Source organism: Sturnira hondurensis, unplaced genomic scaffold (genome assembly GCF_014824575.4).
Source record: "Sturnira hondurensis isolate 20B ecotype Veracruz unplaced genomic scaffold, ASM1482457v3 Scaffold0010428, whole genome shotgun sequence".
In the NCBI taxonomy this organism is placed as follows: Eukaryota; Metazoa; Chordata; class Mammalia; order Chiroptera; family Phyllostomidae; genus Sturnira; species Sturnira hondurensis.
In genome coordinates this window covers 1,960,560-1,980,600 of record NW_028083059.1, presented here as the reverse complement: position 1 = coordinate 1,980,600, position 20,041 = coordinate 1,960,560, and the positions used below count along the sequence as shown (strand labels likewise).

At 43.3% G+C, this 20,041-nt stretch overlaps 1 protein-coding gene across 2 annotated transcripts; it reads left to right on the top strand.

Annotated features, from left to right (window-relative positions):
• The first annotated feature begins 4,088 nt into the window (after positions 1-4,088).
• MTIF3 (mitochondrial translational initiation factor 3) lies at positions 4,089-20,020 on the top strand. Of its 2 annotated transcripts, XM_037058884.1 has the most exons (5): positions 4,089-4,239; positions 11,616-11,683; positions 15,706-16,166; positions 18,531-18,688; positions 19,605-20,020. In XM_037058884.1, the coding sequence occupies exons 3-5, from the start codon at positions 15,707-15,709 to the stop codon at positions 19,818-19,820; spliced, it is 834 nt and encodes a 277-aa protein (XP_036914779.1). In that variant the 5' UTR covers positions 4,089-4,239; positions 11,616-11,683; position 15,706; the 3' UTR covers positions 19,821-20,020. The 2 variants fall into 2 exon arrangements, with proteins under 2 accessions (XP_036914779.1, XP_036914778.1); XM_037058883.1 differs by lacking the exon at positions 11,616-11,683.
• Positions 20,021-20,041: the final 21 nt, after the last annotated feature.

The following is a 20,041-nucleotide window of genomic DNA, read 5'->3' as shown; positions in this document are numbered from 1 at the left end:
TGTGCCTTGGTGTGTTCCTTCTTGGGTCCAACTTCTTTGGGACTCTCGGAGCTTCCTGGATTTCCTGGAAGTCTGTTTCCTTTGCCAGACTGGGGAAGTTCTCCTTTATTATTTGTTCAAATAAGTTTTCCACTCGTGGCTGTTTCTTTTCCCCTTCTGGTACCCCTATAATTTGGATGTTGGAACATCTAAAGATGTCCTGGGGGTTCCTAAGCCTCTCCTCATTTTTTTGAATTCTCGTTTCTTCATTCTTTTCTGGTTGGATGTTTCGTTCTTCCTTCTGGTCCATTCTATTGATTTGAGTCCCAGTTTCCTTTCCATCACTATCGGTTTCCTGTGCATTTCCCTTCAATTAGTTTAGCCTTCATACGTTCCTCTAATTTGTGACTATTATCAACCAGTTCTGTGAGCATCCTGATCACCAGTGTTTTAAACTGTGCATCTGAGAGGCTGGCTATTTCCTGGTCACTTAGAGTTGTCAGCTCTGGGGCTTTGAGTTCTTCTTGAGCCATATTTTGGGCTGTCTGTGCCAGTTATGTATCAGGAGCAGAGCCCTAGGTGTTCACCAGAGCAGGGCAACTCAGTCGCTGGGTTGTGATGCTGTGCGTGGGGGCGGGGTCAAAGAGGAGCAATGGCGGTCCCATCTGTCACCTCCCGCCGCTGCCGCCACAGCTGCCCCTGTCACCGGGGCCCATGCATTTCATCCCATTGCACGCGAATGTGCCACCGCCGTCAGCCCTCCGCCACTGGGTTCGCCCCCTGGGGCCTGCGTGGTCCGTCTTACTGTGTGCAAATGTGCGACCGCGGTCAGTCTGCCCCGCACCCCGGACTGGGTCCAGGCTGCCTGCGTGCCTGGGTGGGGGAATCTTTCCTGCCTGACCCTGCTCCGCTGCTGGCTCCGCCCCTCTTACCGGTCCCGGTAGAACAGTTCATTGTTGTTGTTGGACTTCCGTATACTTCAATTTTCTGTTCTTTGGCTGTGTCTTTGTTTACTAAACCTTTGTTGTACTCAAACTTGGTTGTGGGGGAAGGCACAGTGTTTCCACCTACGCCTCCATCTTGGCGGAAGTCTGCACCCCTTGCTTTCTATGCCCCTTTGACACATATGCAAACATATACTCAGGGGAGCACGGGTCAGTCAGTTATTAAACTGGCACTTATGTGATGAGAAAGTTGCTGCCACTTAAGACAACTGCCCTGGGCTACGTTTAGCTGGCACTGCAGATGAGGAAACTAGTTTGGCCTTAAAAAGCTCTGTGAGAGCAAAGGCCAAGTGGAAGTGTCCTCATCAAGTCTACTCTGTTTCCTTGTCAACTCCCAAGTCTGGCACTTTAGGCACTGAATATTTTTGAAATAGTGAAGTGGTAAACCCACAAACAACTCGTGTCTGTGACCCGAAGTCCAAGGTTAATATTTGCATGTTGGCCATTTCCAAGTTAAACAGGAAAAATTAGAGATTAATTTTATTCAATCAAAAGCATCCCCTAATGCAGACATAGAAGTTTGTTTAGCAGTGATTAGATCTCACACACTTCAATTCCCCTATTTTAGCAAAACTGCCCTGACCAGAGCTTACAATCTAATGGAGGAGAGGAGTCTTATAAATTAATTATAATTCATTCCCAACTGTTTAAGGATATGCTGAATATTTGAACCTACACACACTTTGCCACATCTCTTTAGCTTCAAAATAAACACAGGGTTTTCAGTAGTGTAAGATTAGCTTCTTCAAGTAATCGTTGCAGTTACTGTGGCAACAGGGAGACAGCCTGGCATTTTAATAACTTTTACACATAGGAACATAACAATTGGGAAAGTTCCATGTACTTCTGAGAGTCCCCTTGTGTGTACATATGGAATCAGACAGTTTACAGAGGATTTGTCACATAATAACACTACTCCAAACCCAGAAACGCACCTTAGCACGTAGAGGCCATAAATATAGGAAGGGGTCCTAGAAAAGCCAGCTGACTGCTTTATTATCTTTATTCAAGGGACTTCAAAGTAAGGCTCTCAGTGACTCTTTATAAAGCTGCCAGGTCTTATTTCAGTTATAGGTCAAAGCAGAGTTCAAGAAATTTAAAAAAACAAACAAACAGCTTCTCTATCTGAAGACATACCTGTGACACCCACTCTTTACTGCTCACCTCCTTCTTTTTGAATCCACTCTGGACACACACGCCTTCTGAGAGAGGCCAAAAATGGGGTGCTGGTAGGTGGCTCAGGTACCAATGATTCCTCAGTGTGGATGTATTCAAATCATAATCCTATCACATTTCACATTCTTAGTTTGGGCATTAAACCCTTCAATCAATGTTATACATTTCACTCCCCATCTTCAAAGACCTCCAGCCCCACTGCTTCACTCACCAGCACAAGGAACGTTCAGCATTAGGAGCACCAACTCTGAAGCCAGGCTGCTTGGGTTTTTTATTCTTGATTCTGCCATTTGTAGTGTGACCTCATGCAAATGACTTCTTTATGCTTCTGTTCTCTCCTCTGGGCAATGGGGTAACAAGGTTGCCATGAGGATGAAATGACTTAGTAGAAATAAAGCACTCAGAAGAGAGCCTTGTACGCACACAGGTAAGTGCTGAAAGTGTGGCCACTTACATTGTTGAACACCCTACCTACCATTTCTCAAGGTCTGTGCTAGTCACTCTGTCGCCATATTGCCACTAAATGAACTTCTACCTTGGTATTGGGAAAACTTTGGTAGAATAAAGTGAATCTCTAATTTTCTTGTTTAACTTTGAAATGGCCAACATGCAAATACAGGGTCCAGCACAAATAATGCTCCTTTTTTGTCATAAAGTCTTTTATTATAAAATCTTAAACAGGTAAGTCTCTAACATAACAATATCACACTCAACCACACCATATGCCATTTTAGGTGAAATGTTCAAAATAAAACTCTACATTATTACACCCATATTATTACCCTCCCAGCCACACTCAAGTAGGCATTACTTCTGATGGACCCTGTATTAACCTTGGACTTTGGGTCAAAGACACACGACTTGTTTGTGGGTTTACCATTTCACTATTTCAAAAACATTCAGTGGCTAAAGTGCCAGACTTGGGAGTTGACGAGGTAACAGAGTGGACTTGATGAGGACACTTCTACTTAGTCTTTGCTCTCACAGAGCTTTTTAGGGCTGAACTAGTTTCCTCATCTGTAATAAAAGAGGTAATACCTGACTCAAGGAATTATTTAATGAGACTAAATAGAGCAATGTGTTCTGCTGGACTACAAGTATGCAATAAATGTAACTTCCTCTTGTACCATAAATGAAAGTATTCTCTAATTAGGTGGCTTTAAGTTACGACTGTATACTCTCACTCTGCCATGGAGGAAGTTTTTATTGAAGACGCGAGAGGGGCAGGGGTTGACCCCAATAATCCAACACAAGGCCCAGCAAACATAAGCCTCGGAGACCAGGAAAGGACACCCCAAAACAGGCAGGTGAGAAACCAGAGCATTGGGTTGCACGTGCGGTTGAGAACTACTGAGTTCTCCCCTTTGTAAAACCGCTGGCTTGTCGAAGCTCTCCCAGTTACACTGCGGAGCGCACAGTCCCGACTGCATCTCTGTCCTGTCTCCAGTGACCCCGCTCTTGGATCTGGCTGACCCGTCGCGCGTTACTGCGAACCAAGGGAAACCTTTTACTTTCCGAATTTATTTGCTCGCCTGCAAAACGGGGACAGTACTCCCTGACTGGAAATAATTAGAAAGATGTTTATTAAATATTATTAAATACAAAATGCGTTTGTGAAAGTTCTCTATAAAGCCTTAGTGGGAGTGTAGCCACAGCGAGCTTGGCGTCAATGTAATGTAACTACAGAAGGGAAGCTCTGATTGCCACTTAAACTCAGCACACGAGTCTTCATCCAACTTCTGGAGACACAGGAGGCAGATGATCGACCAGCAACCCCCCAGCAGGAACCTCGCCTTTAGTATTATTTTTGTCGGAGGGACTTATTAGGAGAGCCAGAGAAACGCTCCTCCCCAGGTCATTTTCCTTTAAGAGACCTGGGCCGAGGCCCCGCCCACTACGGGAGGCGAAGGGGTTCTGCGGGATCGTTTACCTATCCTTCCGGAAGACCTTCTCCTTCCCCGGTGCGGGAACCCCAGCGACGGAGGTGCCGAGCGACCGAGGGGAAGGGCAGCGGGAGGACGTGATCTTAGGGACACGCCTGCAGAGAAGGCGTCGTTGTGCTCGAACGTGTCCCTGGAAGGTCAGTGCCACCTATGCTGCTGTGCTGAGCGCGAGGGGGCCTTGCAGACTCTGCCGCGATGTCGGGGATCCGGACAGGCTGTAAAGCCGCCTTCCGGCCCAAGCTGCTCCCCGGCTGTGCCGCAGCCGCAACACCTAGACCCATCGCAGGCCTTCAGTCCCTTTAACTTCAAACGCGGCCTTTCGGGCGCACGTACGCGCGCTCGCCGTGCGTCCTTACGCCCCTTTTTGGGGTCGGCTGGGTCGGCTGACGCACGTGATCGGGTCTGTTCCGGTGGTAGCACAACCAGCCTTGGTGCACCTGGGCTTAACGCCTGGGCGGGAGGGGCTGGCAAAGCCAGAACTTTTGACGGGGTCGTTGTGGGGAGAGTTGTAAAGTGATTTTGGGATTTCTTTTTTTCCTCCCGTTTATCATTTTCTTGGCCCCATGGCATTAAGGCACCTGAGAGAAGTAATCAGTTTTCTTAAAGTCGCAGTTCCAAGTGCATCTTAGGAAAGGTCTCAGTCCAAGAAAATGGAGAGTCGAGGAACATCAATTGCTGTTCATTGTGCCAGGCACAAAACAGTAAAGGATAAATCAGATTCTTCTCCTGTTCTTAGAACTTACCGCCTGATGAAGTAACCAGTAAAAAGATAATCACAAAATAATGATTGCGATACTGTATGAGAAAGATAAACTATATACTTTGGAAGAATTTAATTTTAGGCACTAATGTTGAGCTTAACGAATGAATGGTGGGGGTGGGGGAGCGGGGTGAGTAGGGAGAGATCAGGATAAGTGTGGGAGGCAATCAGAGAAGAATGACCCGAGAAAGGTGGCATTAGGCAATGATCTGCTGTTTCCTAAACGAAGGGAAAGAACATTTAAATAATCCGAAAAGCCAGTGTGGTTTGGACAAAAAGGAAGTTTGGTATGGAATGAGACTGAGAAGGTGGGAAGGGCCTTTTGGCCTCCAGAGGGGCAGTTTTAAGTGGGAGGGCACTGAGTGTGGTGACGACAGTGGAAAGGGGTGCTCAGATTGCAGAGTTCAAGTGGGATGTAAGAGCCTAGTTAGGATACTGGTGGGAATCCAAACCAGAGATGGACAGTATCTTAAACCAAGGTGGTAACAGTGGACTTGGAGAGAAGTATGAGGAAGTAAAACTGATGAAACTTGGTGTTGGGTTAGCCATGAAGATGAGGGGGAGCAGAGGTGGGTGGACTGGGATGCTGGTTGCTGAGATACGGAGTTCTGGAAGATGAAATGACCATTTAGAAGAGTTATGTATGAGAGTAATATAACCTGTGATATGGAATCTTTAGTTCTGGATTTAAAAGCTTTTTAGAAAAGATTTTCATGGCAGTTATTAGAATATTTCAATAAAATAACTAAAAATAAATATTTTATAGCGAAGAAGAAATTGGCCAGAGTCATGTTGGCTTTTCCCAGTGTTGTAAATCAGTGTTCCAGCTCTTAAATGGCCATCAGGCGAAGAGCGAGCTTTGTGGTTCTTATGAAGGGGCAAACCCAGAGCTGAGGGATGACGTGGAGGCTCGTTGACCACGTTGCAGTCCTCTGGGATTGAGGTGGCACAGCCCAAGCTGGAATGGGAGAGATGGGACAGTTTGCGGCAATGCAGGGAGGAACAGAGACTGTAAAGCTCCTTTGGAAGGTGTAAGAGAGAATTTTAGTATCATAGGAATTGGTAAAGTTAATGTCACAAACACTTAAGTCACTGGGATCTAATGTTACTTTGATTCAGCCCGCCTCCTTGGAAAGAAGAGATTTCAATATGAGCTTGTGAATATCACCTGTATCAGAAAGAAAACCAGTGAGTGAACAAAGAATAGAAGTTATTTTCACTCCTCAGTCTACATAGTTTCAAAATGCACTTAAGCGATTTAGTTTCTTATAGGACGGGACTCCCCACCCACTCCTCGTGATTATATCTACTAAGCCATAATATTTAAATTGTATTCTAGGAAGCTTCCTCAAAAGTATACTTCAGTACCTCCCAAACAGGTACTGGAAAAGGTGACGTAAAATAACGAATCACAAAGGGTGCCTGCAAAGAAAAGAGGGCATGCAGATTAATGTATCATAAGGGGAATGCAGCTGTTCTTTGGGGCAGTTACCATTTTGTCTTTTCTTTTGGGGGGGATGGAGTGTGGTACAAGAATGTTGGTAGCAGCTTTATTTATTATAGGCCAGAACTGAGAACAGCCTAAGTGTTCCTCATCATCTGGAAATGGGATTTAAAACTGGTTAATTCGTGTACTGAGACAATTCTCAGAAATAAAAAGGAACAAACTAATGATACATGCAGCTACATGGATGAGTCTTAAAAACATGCTGAGATGCCTTCAGCAAAGAGTACATACTGTTTGATTCCATTTATATGAAATCTTACAACAGAAAGATTGAAAAAAGTGATGGAAAAAAGTAAGAGTCATAGCCCCTGGAAGGGGATGCAGATTGACTTGGAAGAAGTATGAAGAAAATTTCTGGAGTGATGGTAATAGTCTATATGTCGATAGAAGTTTTGGTTCCAAAAGCATTTGTACTTGTCAAAACTAATAATCAAACGATGGCTTAAGATTTCTACATTTCATTGTAGTTAAATTTTGCCTCAAAAGAAAACAAAAAGAATCATAAACAAATGCAGAATTATAGTTAATGAAATGCATGCTGAAGTATTTGAGGATGAATGTACCAATGTCTGCAGCTTCCTTTGAAGTGTATCAAATAAAATGGATGAAGAGAAATAAGTACATGGATACATAAAGCAAGGAAAACAATGTGTATTAAGAGTCTAGGTGAATGGGTACTGGTGCATTCACTGTACAATCTTTTGACTTTTCTGTATGTTTAAACATTTTCACAATGTAAGTTGGGGAAAATAAGCCTCCAGAGAGTATTGTTCATTTTAGATGACTGAAAACTAACTTGAGAATACAAAGAACACAGCCCTAACCTGACCTGAAATACATAGCATATGGAAGTAGCCACATACTTATTTTGTTAAAAATTTCCCACTCCATGGCTTAATACTGAAATCATTTCGAATTCTTATGGAGTATATGGATCACACCATTCTTATGGAGTATATGGATCACTCCATTCTTATGGAGTATATGGATCAAATTAAAATTACTCCATGTTGTGTCATTTTGAATAATCCAATTGATCTGTTTTCTAACTTGTCCTGGGAAAGTTAGTGATGATGCCGGAGAGGTCCAGGAGGAGGGGTGAGGACCGAAAGGAGCAGAAGTGGCTGAGAGGAAGCACAGCACCGAGGAGCAAAAGGGCTTTGGGCTGTCGGTCAGCTTATCCTCTGATGATCAGAGGATATGGAGTTTATCAGTGATCCAGTCTCAAGTAAATAAAGAATAGAAAGTAATTCTGTGTTTCTTTCTAAATATGGAGTTGGCTGCTGAGTTTAAAACTACCAACAGAGCCCTGGTTGGTCTGGCCCAGTTGGAGTGTTGTCCTGTGGGCCAAAAGGTTGCAGGTTCGATTCCTGATTTCTGGTCAGGGCATTTGCCGAGGTCGGGGTTGGGTTGGGTTGGGTTGGGGCACATGCAAGAGGCAACTGATTGATGTTTCTCACATCCTCGTTTCCCTCTCTCCCTCCATTTCTTCCCCTCTCTCTAAAACCAATAAGCATGTTCTGCAGTTAGGATTTAAAGGAAAACCAACTACTAGCAGATATGAAATTACTGTATTTTGTCATGTTTAATGCATGCCTACGTTTTTTGCCTGCATTTTACACGGGCTTATGTATTCATTGTACCCACGTATAATGCACATCCTTATTTTCCCCTCAAAAATTTGGGCAAAAAAGTGCACATTATATACAGCAAAATATGGTATGTAGCACAGAGTGAGTGTAATTTTGGTAAAGTCTGAATAATCATAAAATCACAGATATAATATAATAATTGCACATTTTAAGTAGCTGACTTTAAGGTAGTTTTTTTAAAAAATATTTCTGGATGTCTCAGAAAGGAAAGTTCTGGGAGAAAGAGTCACTGAACTCACCCATATTATCAGAACATGAGCCTTTTCGTTTTGATTTAGATGATGGATTCCTTCTCCCTCTTACTTACTGGACAGAGGTGTCAAAGGCATTTCATTAGAGAACATGGCTTTCTATTCTGCAGCAGTTTTGAAAGGTTAAGGATAATCCTGGACATTCTAGCTCATACTACTTCCACTCACATTATAATATTTATTACTCATTTTCTATGTCATCTTCTTTTAATACTCACCTGAGGATTTTTTTTTTATTGATTTTTAGAGAGAGAGGAAACATCGATGTGAGAGAAACATTGATCAGCTGCCTCTCGGTGATCGAACCAGCAACCTAGGCATGTGCCCTGACCGGGAATCAAACCCATAGCCTTCTGGTGTATGGGGTGACGTTCCGACCAACCAAGCCATTCAGCCAGGACCTTACATCATGTTTTTAGGGAGGGGCCCAATCCAGTGGTTCTTAACAGTAGAGGAGTGAGGGAACATCTTGTTTAGAAAAAGTATCCCCAGATGAGGCTGTTTGGCCTGCAGTTTCTACTCTAAAATAGACATGTTAACTTTTACCTGCTGGCACAACTAGTAAATTTTTAAAATATATTTTATTAATTATGCTATTACAGTTGTCCCATTTTTCCCCTTTTATTTCCCTCTGCCCTGCACCTCCCCTCCCACCTGTATTCCTCCCCCTTAGTTCAGGTCCATGGGTCGGACACATATGTTCTTTGGTTTCTCCATTTCCTATTCTATCCTTAACCTCCCCCTGTCCATTTCCTACCTACCGTTTATGCTACTTATTCCCTGTACCTTTACTTCTTCCCCCTTCCTGCTGATACCCTCCATGTGATCTCCATCTCTGTGATTTTGTTCCTGTTCTAGTTGTTGCTTAGTTCTTGTTTTTGTGTTTTTTAGGTTCAGTTGTTGATAGTTGTGAGTTTGTTGTAATTTAACTGTTCATATTTTTTATCATCGTTTTTTCTTAGATAAGTCCCTTTAACATTTCGTATAATAAGGGCTTGGTGATAATGAACTTCTTTAACTTGACCTTATCTGGGAAGCAATTTACCTGCCTTTCCATTCTAAATGAAAGCTTTGCTGGATAGAGTCATCTTGGATGGAGGTCCTTGCCTCTCATGACTTGGACTACTTCTTGCTAGTTCCTTCTAGCCTGAGAAGTTTCTTTTGAGAAATCAGCTGACAGTCTGATGGGCATTCCTTTTTAGGTAACTGTCTCCTTTCCTCTGGCTGCTTTTAAGATTCTCTCCTTATCTTTAATTTTGGGTGATGTAATTATGATGTGCCTTGGTGTTGTTCTTCCTTGGGTCCAATTTCTCTGGGACTCTCTGGGCCTGGATTTCCTGAAAGTCTATTTTCTTCACCAGATTGGGGAAGTTCTTCATTATTTGTTCAAATAAGTTTTCAATTTCTTGCTCTTCCTCTTCTCCTTCTGTCACCTCTATGATTCGGATGTTGGAACGTTTAAAGTTGTCCCAGAGGTTTCTAAGCCTCTCATTTTTTTTGAATTCTTGTTTCTTCATTCTGTTCTAGTTGAATGTTTCTTTCTTCCCACTGCTCCAAAGTGGGATTTGAGCCCCACTTTGCTTCCTGTCACCATTGGTTCCCTGTACATTTTCCTTTATTTCACTTTGCATAGCCTTCACTTCTTCCTCTACTTTTCAACTATACTCAACTATTTCTGTGAGCACCCTGATTGCCAGTGTTTTGAATTCTGCATCTGATATGTTGGCTATCTCTTCATCACTTAGTTGTATTTTTTCTGGAGCTTTGATCTTTTTTTCATTTGGGCCATTTTTTTGTGTCTTGGCATGCCTGTAGTGAGGGGCGGAGCCTTAGGTATTTGTTAGGGCAGAGCAACCCACTTCACTGAGTTGTGACATTTATGTGGGAGAGGGGTCTGAGAAGGGTCTGAGAGGGGTCTGAGAGCCAGTGGCTTGGCTCTCTGCAGGCTTTCAGTCACTCCCCCTGCTACCCACAATCAAATTTGGACCTGTTCTGATTCCCAGGTAGGGCAGGGTGTGTGGTGTACACTCTGGGACCCTGTGGCTCTCTCCAACAAACTCTTTTTTGAGGCTGGGAGTTTCTCCCGCCGCTTCAACCCCCATGGGTGTTTTCAGTCAGGTTTTGAGGCTTTATTTCCCTGCACTGAAACCTTGGGTTGGGTGGTCTGTCTTGCTCCCCAGTTGTTCCTCTCAATTTATTCGCACGCTAATGTGGGACCACCTGTGCTGCCAGCTGCCACCTTGCTGTGAGTCCTCTCCTCCCCAAATGCCCATCTCTGCCCCTCCTACTGGTCTGGATGAATGTCTCTTAAACTCCTTGGTTGTCAGACTTCCATACATTTCGATTTTCTGGTAGTTCTGATTGTTTTTTGTTTTTGTTGTTATCTTTCTTTTGGTTGTGCAAGGAAGCACAGTGTATCTGCCTATGCCTCCATCTTGGCTGGAAGTCCACAACTAGTAAATTTTTTCCTCCCTGTAGACTCTTGATTCCTCTTTTTAACTTGTTATTTATGAAAAACATACAGAAAAGTTGAAAGACTAAGAACTAAACACCATATACCCATAACCTAGATTCAGCAAATGGTACCATAATTACTCTATTTTCTGCCAAACCACTTCAGGGTCAGCGGCTAATGTCGTGAGACCCTCCCCCGTACATACTCCAGCATTCATTTCCTAATAATGCCATTTTCACACCTAAGAATTAATAATACTTTCCTGAGAGTGAGTAATCCATCCTGAATCTAGGCCATATTCAGGTTTTCCCTTTATCCCAATATGTCTTTTTAGTTGCTTTTTCCCAAACACATCGCATTCAACAGTATATCTCCGTAGTCTTTTTATTCAAGCGTACACTTCCCCAGACCTTTCCTTTCCCAATGACAGACTTTTGAAGACACCATGCCAGTCATGAATTGTCTCACACTCGGATCCTCCGATTGTTCCTCTGGTCTCATTTGTTCCTCTCTGAGTCTGGTGCTTGTATTCCTTGGAAGCTGAAAGCTAAGTCTGGAGGCTGGACCAGGCTCAGGTTGGCCCTTCGGCAGGACTTCTTCCCAGGAAGTTCCTGTAGGAGCAGAGTCACACGGGAGGCACACGGTAGGATACGGGTTGTCCCGAGGTCGGGATGCCGAATCTCTCCTTTGTTTTGAGGTAACAGCAGAGTGTGCTCTTCCTGTTTCAATCTGGAAGTCATCTTCAGTCGGCACCATGTGAATGCCTTGTTTCCTCAACAGCTTTTTACCTGTAGATTTTCGTATCCATCCTTGCCTGAATCAGCGATTTGATTGGTGGTGGTGAAATGGTGATTTTTAAACTACTTTTACTTTTCCCCCATTTACTAGCTGGCATTCTGCTCTGAAGAACAGGTTTTCTTTATCAGCTGGGAATGATTCTAATTCTTCCTTAAAAGGTAGGATATGAGCTTAATTCTTTATCAAGTTTCAAAGTAAGGAGTAAGGGTAATAGTCAGTCATGGCAAATGACCTTTTAAATAGATTTTTGCATATTTAATGTATTGAAATGAATTTTAGTCATTAATGCTTAAATTAATGACTAAATAAATGACTTTAATAAATGACTAAACTCGTCTTTCATGAGTTTGCTTTTACCTTTGGAAATAATGCATGTGGCAGTGGGCGGCTCTTCCTGTCACCAAACTGTCAGTGAGATGCACACAAACAAGAGTGTAATACTGTTGGGGAAATGGGAAAGCTGGGTCTTGGATGGTATGAAGGGATTATTATTAGTTGGGATAATGTTATTGTGGTTATTGAAAAGATAAAAAAGGCCTTACCTCTTACAGATGACAAGCTAAGGTATTTATCAATGAGACTTACTTTGAAGTAGTTCCTGGATGGGGGCAGGGGCAGGGGTTGGTGAGGGTGGAGGTGAAACAAGCATGGCCGCCTGCTGGTGAGTCTGCTGAGTGATGGGTGCTTAGGGCTCATTAGGGCTCTTTGCACTGTTCTTTTCGTACGTGTTTGAAGTTTATGCTGATTCATACTTTTGTAATTATCTGAATTTCTGTGGATATTTGCAATTCAAGTTTAACAACATGTCCTTTCTTGACTGCATTTATAATTTTATCTATTAAAAGCTTATTTTGAAGAACTGTGTACATCCTCAATGTGCTGACCTAAAGCCACAATTTAGCTAATATTGAAGCTTAATTGCTGTATAAATCAAGAAAACTAAAGCTTTTTAAAATTTGAATAATGGTAAAGAACTTTTAAAAAATAGTTAACAATATTTTTCTACTCTTTTCTTGAAGTGTTTTTAAAGTTTAAAATATTTGATGTCATTTTTCTAAAATAGTCTTTATAAAGAAATGTAACTTATTTACTAGGATAAAAAATAATACTTCCTCTTTATTAAAAGCTTTGAGAAATAATTAGGAAGAAAGGGGAAATCACTATATTTTCAACCTCAAATATCCAGGGGTTCAATAAATTTTATCTTTTTCCTATGCCTAGTTTATTTCTTTAGTTCTTAAAAATATTATGTTTTGAAATAATATTTTCTGTTTCAATATGGTGATGACTCATTACCCAGCACAGGAGCGTCCATCTGTAACCCTGAAATTTGGGACCTGATGCTGCTGCCACTTTTCTGATAATTGATGGAAAAATATCTTCTCTAGTCTCTTCAGACTGCTTTTCAGTTTGGGGCCTTCCTCCGCCAACAAATATGTGACTGCTTTTTACTGAACATTAAGTATCTCAGCTATTTCAAATCCAGCTTGCTCCCAGCTTAGAGCCCTTACTACACCCACAACGAATCCCCAGCCCACATTAAGGACTGTAAACTAATTCATCTCATTCTCTGTAGATCAGGGATGTCAAACTCATTTTCACTGGGGGCCACATCAGCCTCGCAGTTGTGGCTAAAGTGATTTTAGGACTGTGTAACTGCTCCTTAACAGTTAAGGAATTGAAATTACATTTGGCCCTTTGAAGGCAACTGCGAGGCTGATGTGGCCCCCAGTGAAAATGAGTTTGACACCCGTGCTGTAGATCAAACACCCAGCCGTAGATGTCACTGATGTCAGTGGGCATTTGAAGTGTCAGCCAGAAATGTGAGGGTTTGGGATGACTAGCGTTTATGTGGATTGGTGGGGAGTGACGCATCTAAGGACCTTGAGGTTAAGTGCCAGCAGAAACCACCATCCCTCCAGGCTGTCCCCCAGGGCTCACGCATTCACTCACTATTTGCCACCGAGCCAGACTCTGGCTCTAGTGTTAGGACCACGACTGTGAAGAGAATGAACAAAGTACGTTTTATCATGAAGTTTACATTCTAGCGAAGGAAGGTTACATGTGAATATATGTCAGGCAGTGAATTTTTTTAAAAGGTTAGGTAATGTGTTTGACAGTGATGGGGTGTGCCATCTTATAAAGTGGCCAGTCACGACCTCGTCAGGTAGTGACATCTGAGCAGACTTGAAGTAAATGAGCCATGCAGCTGTCCAGAGGAGGGAAACGGAGCCTGAGTGCAGGGACCCGGAGAAGGGGGCAGGGCCAGTGTTTGCGAGAAACAGCAAGGCTGGAACAGAGGGAGCTGGCACAGAGGGATGTACATGGGGGCTGCGTCATGGAGAATCCCATAGGCCTCCACGCTTGGCTTGTGTTCTGAGATGGGAGCAAATGGAGAGTTGTGAGCAGGGAGCCATGTCGTCTGACTTACACATTTTACAAGGATCACCCTGTGGGTGACACATTACTGGGGGGCAAGGGCAGACCACAGAGACAAGTCAGGGGGCTGTCACTATAATCCAGGCGGAGGATGATGGTGGTGGCTTTAAGGGGCGGTTTGGCAGCAACGGGGGTGAGAAGTGGTTGGGCCCTGGATGCATTTTAGCAATTGAATAGGACGTGCTGATAAATTGCTGAGCAAGAGAAAAGTGAAGAATAACTTGGCTGTTTTGACCTGAGGGACAGGAGGTGTCCTTTTATGAGACCAGGAAAACAGAAAGGAGCAAGTGTAGGGTAGAAGTGGAGAACTCAGTCTTGGTCATGTTCACTGTAGGTATCACTAGATACCTTCACTAGAAGGTATCTAAGTGGAGATGTTGGGGAGGCAATTAACTCTACACCTTTGGAATTCAGGCAAGAGGTTGGAGCCAGAGCAATACATTTGGGTGTTATCAAGCTAGTTAAGGAGCAAAGTGAGAATATGCACATTCCGTGCACTTTCTATTCAGTTTACTGAGCCTTTTTTCTCAAATCACTTGTCAACTACGGTATGAGGGGTAGTGGTGGGTGAGATCAGTGGGGTGACTGGTGGGATCAAATCTAGGGACCAGAGGGAATTTCCGGTCTTTACAGCCGAGGAGAGTCTCGTGCAGGTGACCCCAGGACCGTTCCCTAGCAGCACTACGCACCGCCCCTCATCCTTTCCTCTTTCATCTTTGACAAGGCACGCCCGAGTTCTCGGCTCTCTGGGGTTTTCAGCCAGCCTTAGATGAGGAGACAAATGGGTCTTCTCACCCCTCCTGGAGCCTGCGCCCGTAAGCTTTATCTAACACGTGAATGGAAGGGGAGAGACGCTTATTATGGCAGTGGTGCAACTGAAAAATCAAAGTGCCACTAAGTGCAGCACCTAGAACCATGAAAGCACCATCACAAGTATCTGGTGCTTGGTTAACATCTAGTAGTAATGCCGACTTACCTGGTGAGTGATCTTTACAGTTCATGAGGTCAGCACTTGGATTAACATCATCAGGGTATGTCCTTTCTGATAGTCTCAACTTCCTCCAGTGCATCAGCTTCCCCGTGGAGAGGCCACCATCCCGGAATAGTGCTCTTGTATTTTGTAGACCATCAGATATATTGACAGATTGCTAATGTCTTAAAAGTGTGTGCATTGGTGTTTATGAATCACGAAATGTGTCATATACCGCATCCTCCCTCAGGCGTGTCCAACCCTCCCACATCTCTGGGCCACGCTGGAAGAAGAGAGGTCTTGGGCCACACATTAAATACAGTGTGACACGTAATCACAAAAAAATCTAATAATGTTTTAAGTCAGTTTACAATGTAGTGTTGAGGTACATTCACAGCCATCCTGGGCTGCATGTAGCCTACGGGCCGCAGGTTGGACACCCCTGTAAAATCCTTGAGATGATCTTTGCTTTTGAAGTTGGCACTATAGGTTCTGTGGGAAATAGAATCATATTGGTGAAGAAAAAATGGGAGATAAAAATACTGTGTAAGTATGTTTTATTCTAACAATACTGGAGACAGCACCACCAAGAGTGAGTGTGTCCGTGGCCACCTGATGGTCCATGTTGTTGGTGCAAATTTCCTGTGCACAGATCAGTAACATTCACAGACGACGGGGTTCCCACAGCCTCACACACGCCCTTTGTACCACAGTAAGAAACCACAAGAGCAGATGATTTACTTGTAATCAATCCGTCTTCCTGCTTTTTAGGATGGCTGCTGCTTTTCTAAAGAAGTTACCATTACGAACCATAACGACTGAAAACAGTTGCCTAGGATGTTTGGGGAAATACATCATGCAGACCCTGGCACCAGCACAGTTGCCCCGTACCGCCTCTGCCCCAAGACCGGCCTATCTAATTCACCCGAAAGCTTTTAGTACTGTTGAAGACACCCAGGCTGAAAGGAAAAAGAAAGAAAAGAATGAAACTGATTTTAGTAACATTGGAAGAAAAATCAGTGAACGAATTATTCATTTATTTGATGAGCAGGGCAATGATTTGGGAAACATGCACCGAGCAGAAGTGATTCGGCTCATGGATGAGCGAGACCTGAGACTTGTGAAAAGGAAGTCTAGCACCGAGCCCCCCGAGTACCAGCTCATGACAGGCCTGCAGATTCACGAGGAGCGGCTGAGACTGAGAGAGAGGGAGAAGGCGAGACCTAAAACTGGTGGGTAGTTTGCTGTTTGCCCCTTGAATTCTGTATGGCTACAAACCAGCAGTTTCAATTCGGCGTTTGCTACGGTGCCTCTGACGATGGGGAGGTGCGAAACGAAAATTCAGCTTCATCATTGTTTCCAGTGCTTCTCATCCCTTCCTTAATTTATGTTGCTTGTTTTCCTTCTTTTGCATGCTGTGCTATCTCCTCCTTTAAATGTATGTAAAGTGAGGAAAAAACGAGGTCACCACCTCCAGAATGACAGGAACTCCCTCCCCTTGGCTCTGTCTCCCAGTGCACGGATCGGTAGGGTAACTGATGGGTGCAGTGAAATGGGGCTCCAACAGGAGCCCCTCAAGTTCCCATCGTTTACCCTCCTTAAAAAAGAAACAAAAACCCTCTCATCTCAAAGTGGAGGTGTTTGGTTAGTTCCTTGGAAACACCTTTTAAACTCTGACTTGTCAGTCATGCCTAACTGTTTTGTTACAGTATTGGCAGTAACACTCCTTTACATATTTTGCCAATCACCAGACAAGGCATTTGTCATCTAAACCTTATAAAAGCCATTAATGGGATCTGAGGTGAAGATGCTGGTTTCTCGTGGTTTTTAGTTTGTACTCATCATAATGAAAGGTTGCTCAATGGTAAAAGCACGAGGGTGGGGAGAAGACTGGGCCAGAGCTGCCACGTTGAGGTGGTGCGCCCTGAGCAAATCACACTATCCAACTGTGGCTCGGTGTGTAACGCCACACTGAACCACCACAGGATGTTGACTGGGAAACGTGTAAGAAGGGTAAGAGGCCAGCTAGTCCAGCTAGGGGGGTAAGGACATCACACTACCTCACTGAAAAAATGAGTTGACTGACTGGAGAAGACACCTTGCTGTGTTCAGAGATTGTCAGAGGCATGACTTTGTCGTGATAGGAAACTAGGACCATCTGGTCGAAGCTTTCAGGAAGCAAGTAGGTGTTAATAAAAGCACTCCTTTTTAGTAAAATTACTCTTATTTTGGGAATTAGATGCAGAAAAGTATAATAAACTTATCACCCATAATGAATAAGAATTACCATTGTTGTACTTTAGATTTCTTAAATAAAACATGACAGAAAGCTAAGGTCCCCTATGCTCCCTTCTCCCCTTCTGCCCTCCTTCCCCAGAGGCCCTTGCTCACTCTCGGACTCAGGGTGTGGGTCCAGTCCATGTTGCTAAACTCCAGTTAGGACAGATACAGTCATCGACAGTACACAGAACAATTATGCTTGCTTAAAATTATAAATGGCTTACTGTTGTTTTCAAGGTGTTTATATAATGGCTATTGCTAATAATTACATTTCATCATGAGCATGTACTGTAGCTTTGTCAGCCCGTATCTCTGGCAGTTGAGCCTGTTTCCAGTCTTCATTATTGTGAAGCAGGAGCACGTGCACACCCGTGTCTCCTGTTGCGCACTCCAGACGCCCGCGGGGCAGACCAGACCGTCAGCGGTGCGCACAGCTCTCCCCACCCTCGCCCACTCTTGGCACCATGGACCCTACTCCTTGTCATGCTCACGACCCAGGGAACACACTTCGGTTTGTCTTTTCACCTGTTGAGTCTCCTCATCTACATACTGCTTGTTCATATTCCTCTTTTCTTACTTCGACGGTTTATTTTTTTTATATAGCTCTCTGTTCTGTGTGAGGAGAAAAACCTTCTCCTAATTAAATTTCCCACTTTTGTTTTTCCCCTTGTTTTGAGGTCATAAACATATCCTTTTTTTCCTTCCATTTCTATTCTGCATTTTTCACATTTAGGTAGTCTGTCAAGGGAGATGGTTGTTTGGGTCAAAATCTGACTGCTCCCCCGTATGAAACCTCAATTGTCCCAGTGCCTTTAATGAGCAGTTTCTTCCTTCCCTGTAAAATAAGCGGCTAATAAGTCGGGAGTTCCCGAGTAGAGGGAAAGAATGCAGGACGCAGCCTGGGTGACCCCACTGTAGCCAGGAGGGCATCACAAAAGAGGGAGATGAGAAAAGCACCTCCCAGACGGATCCACCTCAGAAAGAAAAACAAGGATAATTAAGTTTATCATAAAGCTAAACTTGCTCCTTTTGAAGGACCATTCTTTTGTTCTTTAATCAAATGTTCTTTAATCATTTGATTAAAGAACAATAACTGGAGGCATTTCATATTTAAACACCCTTTCTTGACAGGCCCCCCCAAAATGGTACCTTTATATCTGCCACCCATGTTTACGTGTTTTCCTGGACTGAAATAAGTCAAGGGAGAGGACCACGGGGGCCTCCCCGGGGCAGCCCGAGACTCTGTGAGCTGAGCGTTAGTCCCATCGACAGGGCAGTGAACGGTCCTAGCACCAAGTCTCGCTGTTTCCAACTAGGACCGACGCTGACAAAGGAACTAATGTTTTCTTCAAATATTGGACAACATGATTTGGACACAAAGAGTAAACAGATTCAACAATGGATTGAAAAAAAATACAAAGTTCAAGTTACTGTGAAGAAAGCAAAGAATTCAGAAGAACCAGAAAAAAAAATAGTAAGTAAAAACAGGAATAACTGTTTTGTTCTCTGATCTAAAAGTACAATTGTAGAAAATCTGGAAAATGTAAAAGCAAAGTGACAGGAATTCTGTCAGTATCAGTGATGATAAGCTTCTAGTTAGTTTTTCAAAATGCAAGGATACTTTTATGTTTACTTTTTCTATCAGGGCACACATTTTTTGCCATATGAAAACATTCTACTTCATAATTTAAAGGCTGTATACTACCCTATTTTACAAACTAGAATATCTACCATTTAAATAAAGAAAACCAGAACTGTATAGATTTCATTTTTTACAGTTTTTTTTCTTTATAAATCCCAGTAAGAGGCATCATTGTCTTCAAGAAAGTGTGTATCAGTTTACAGCCCCCAGATAAGTGTACAGAATACCCCTTTCACTCTGCAAGTTAGATGACTTATCAAACTAAAAGGCAGCATCAGCCCAGTGGTGGGTCAACCCTAGTTCCACTTTAGAAAATCACTTAAGCCTAGGCTCCCAGCCAACTGACCCGGAATCTCTAGAACCAGCTGTAGTTTTCTAACAGCCCAAGTGACCGTGAGTGTTGGGAACTACACTAGGCTAACAGTTTGCAAGTAAGTTCATACTCTGCCAATACCCAAACCCACTGCTTTATATTGTTCTTGTAAGAAGTTAACCTACGTGCATTGACGGAGTGGGGATTTAAAAACACCAAGCCTTTAGTTGCCTTCATTTAGTTACATGAAGTTTGACTAACTGCCTGGTTACTGTACGGGTTTCAGTCAGCTTAACTGGGCATGTAGAATTTGATTTAACTAATCGTGTAAATAGCAATTCAAGAATGCTGGGACTTATGGGTATTAGAGGATTAACACCAGAAAGAATCAAGACACTGGTTTTAAATTAACCCTTAGCTGTTTTCCCTTCTTAGGAGGAGATATTTAATCAGATTCTTCAGACTATGCCTGGAATAGCTACCTTCTCATCCAAGCCACAACCCGTTAAAGGAGGAAAAGCTGTAATGTGTGTTCTTCGTCATTTGAGCAAAAAAGAAGAGACTGCATATAGAGAGACTCCGCAGACCCAGGAAGGAGACCCTTTGAACAAAAAAAATGGGAACACAGAATCAGGTGTTCTGCATCAGTGATTAAAGAAAAAGGTGCTTTTGAGAGAAAATACAGTCATACCTCAGTACTCATTGGCTTCAGAACTTGTCAAACCCTGTACTTGTTGCATTTTGGTGAGAAAAAAATGTTTCAGCCCTTGGCGCTTGCTTGGGACTCATCACCCTTGCTCTAGAACCTGTGTAAGTCACAACGTCACCCTGCGAGAGAAGGCGCTTCGTCACTCGTCGCTTGCTTGGTACTC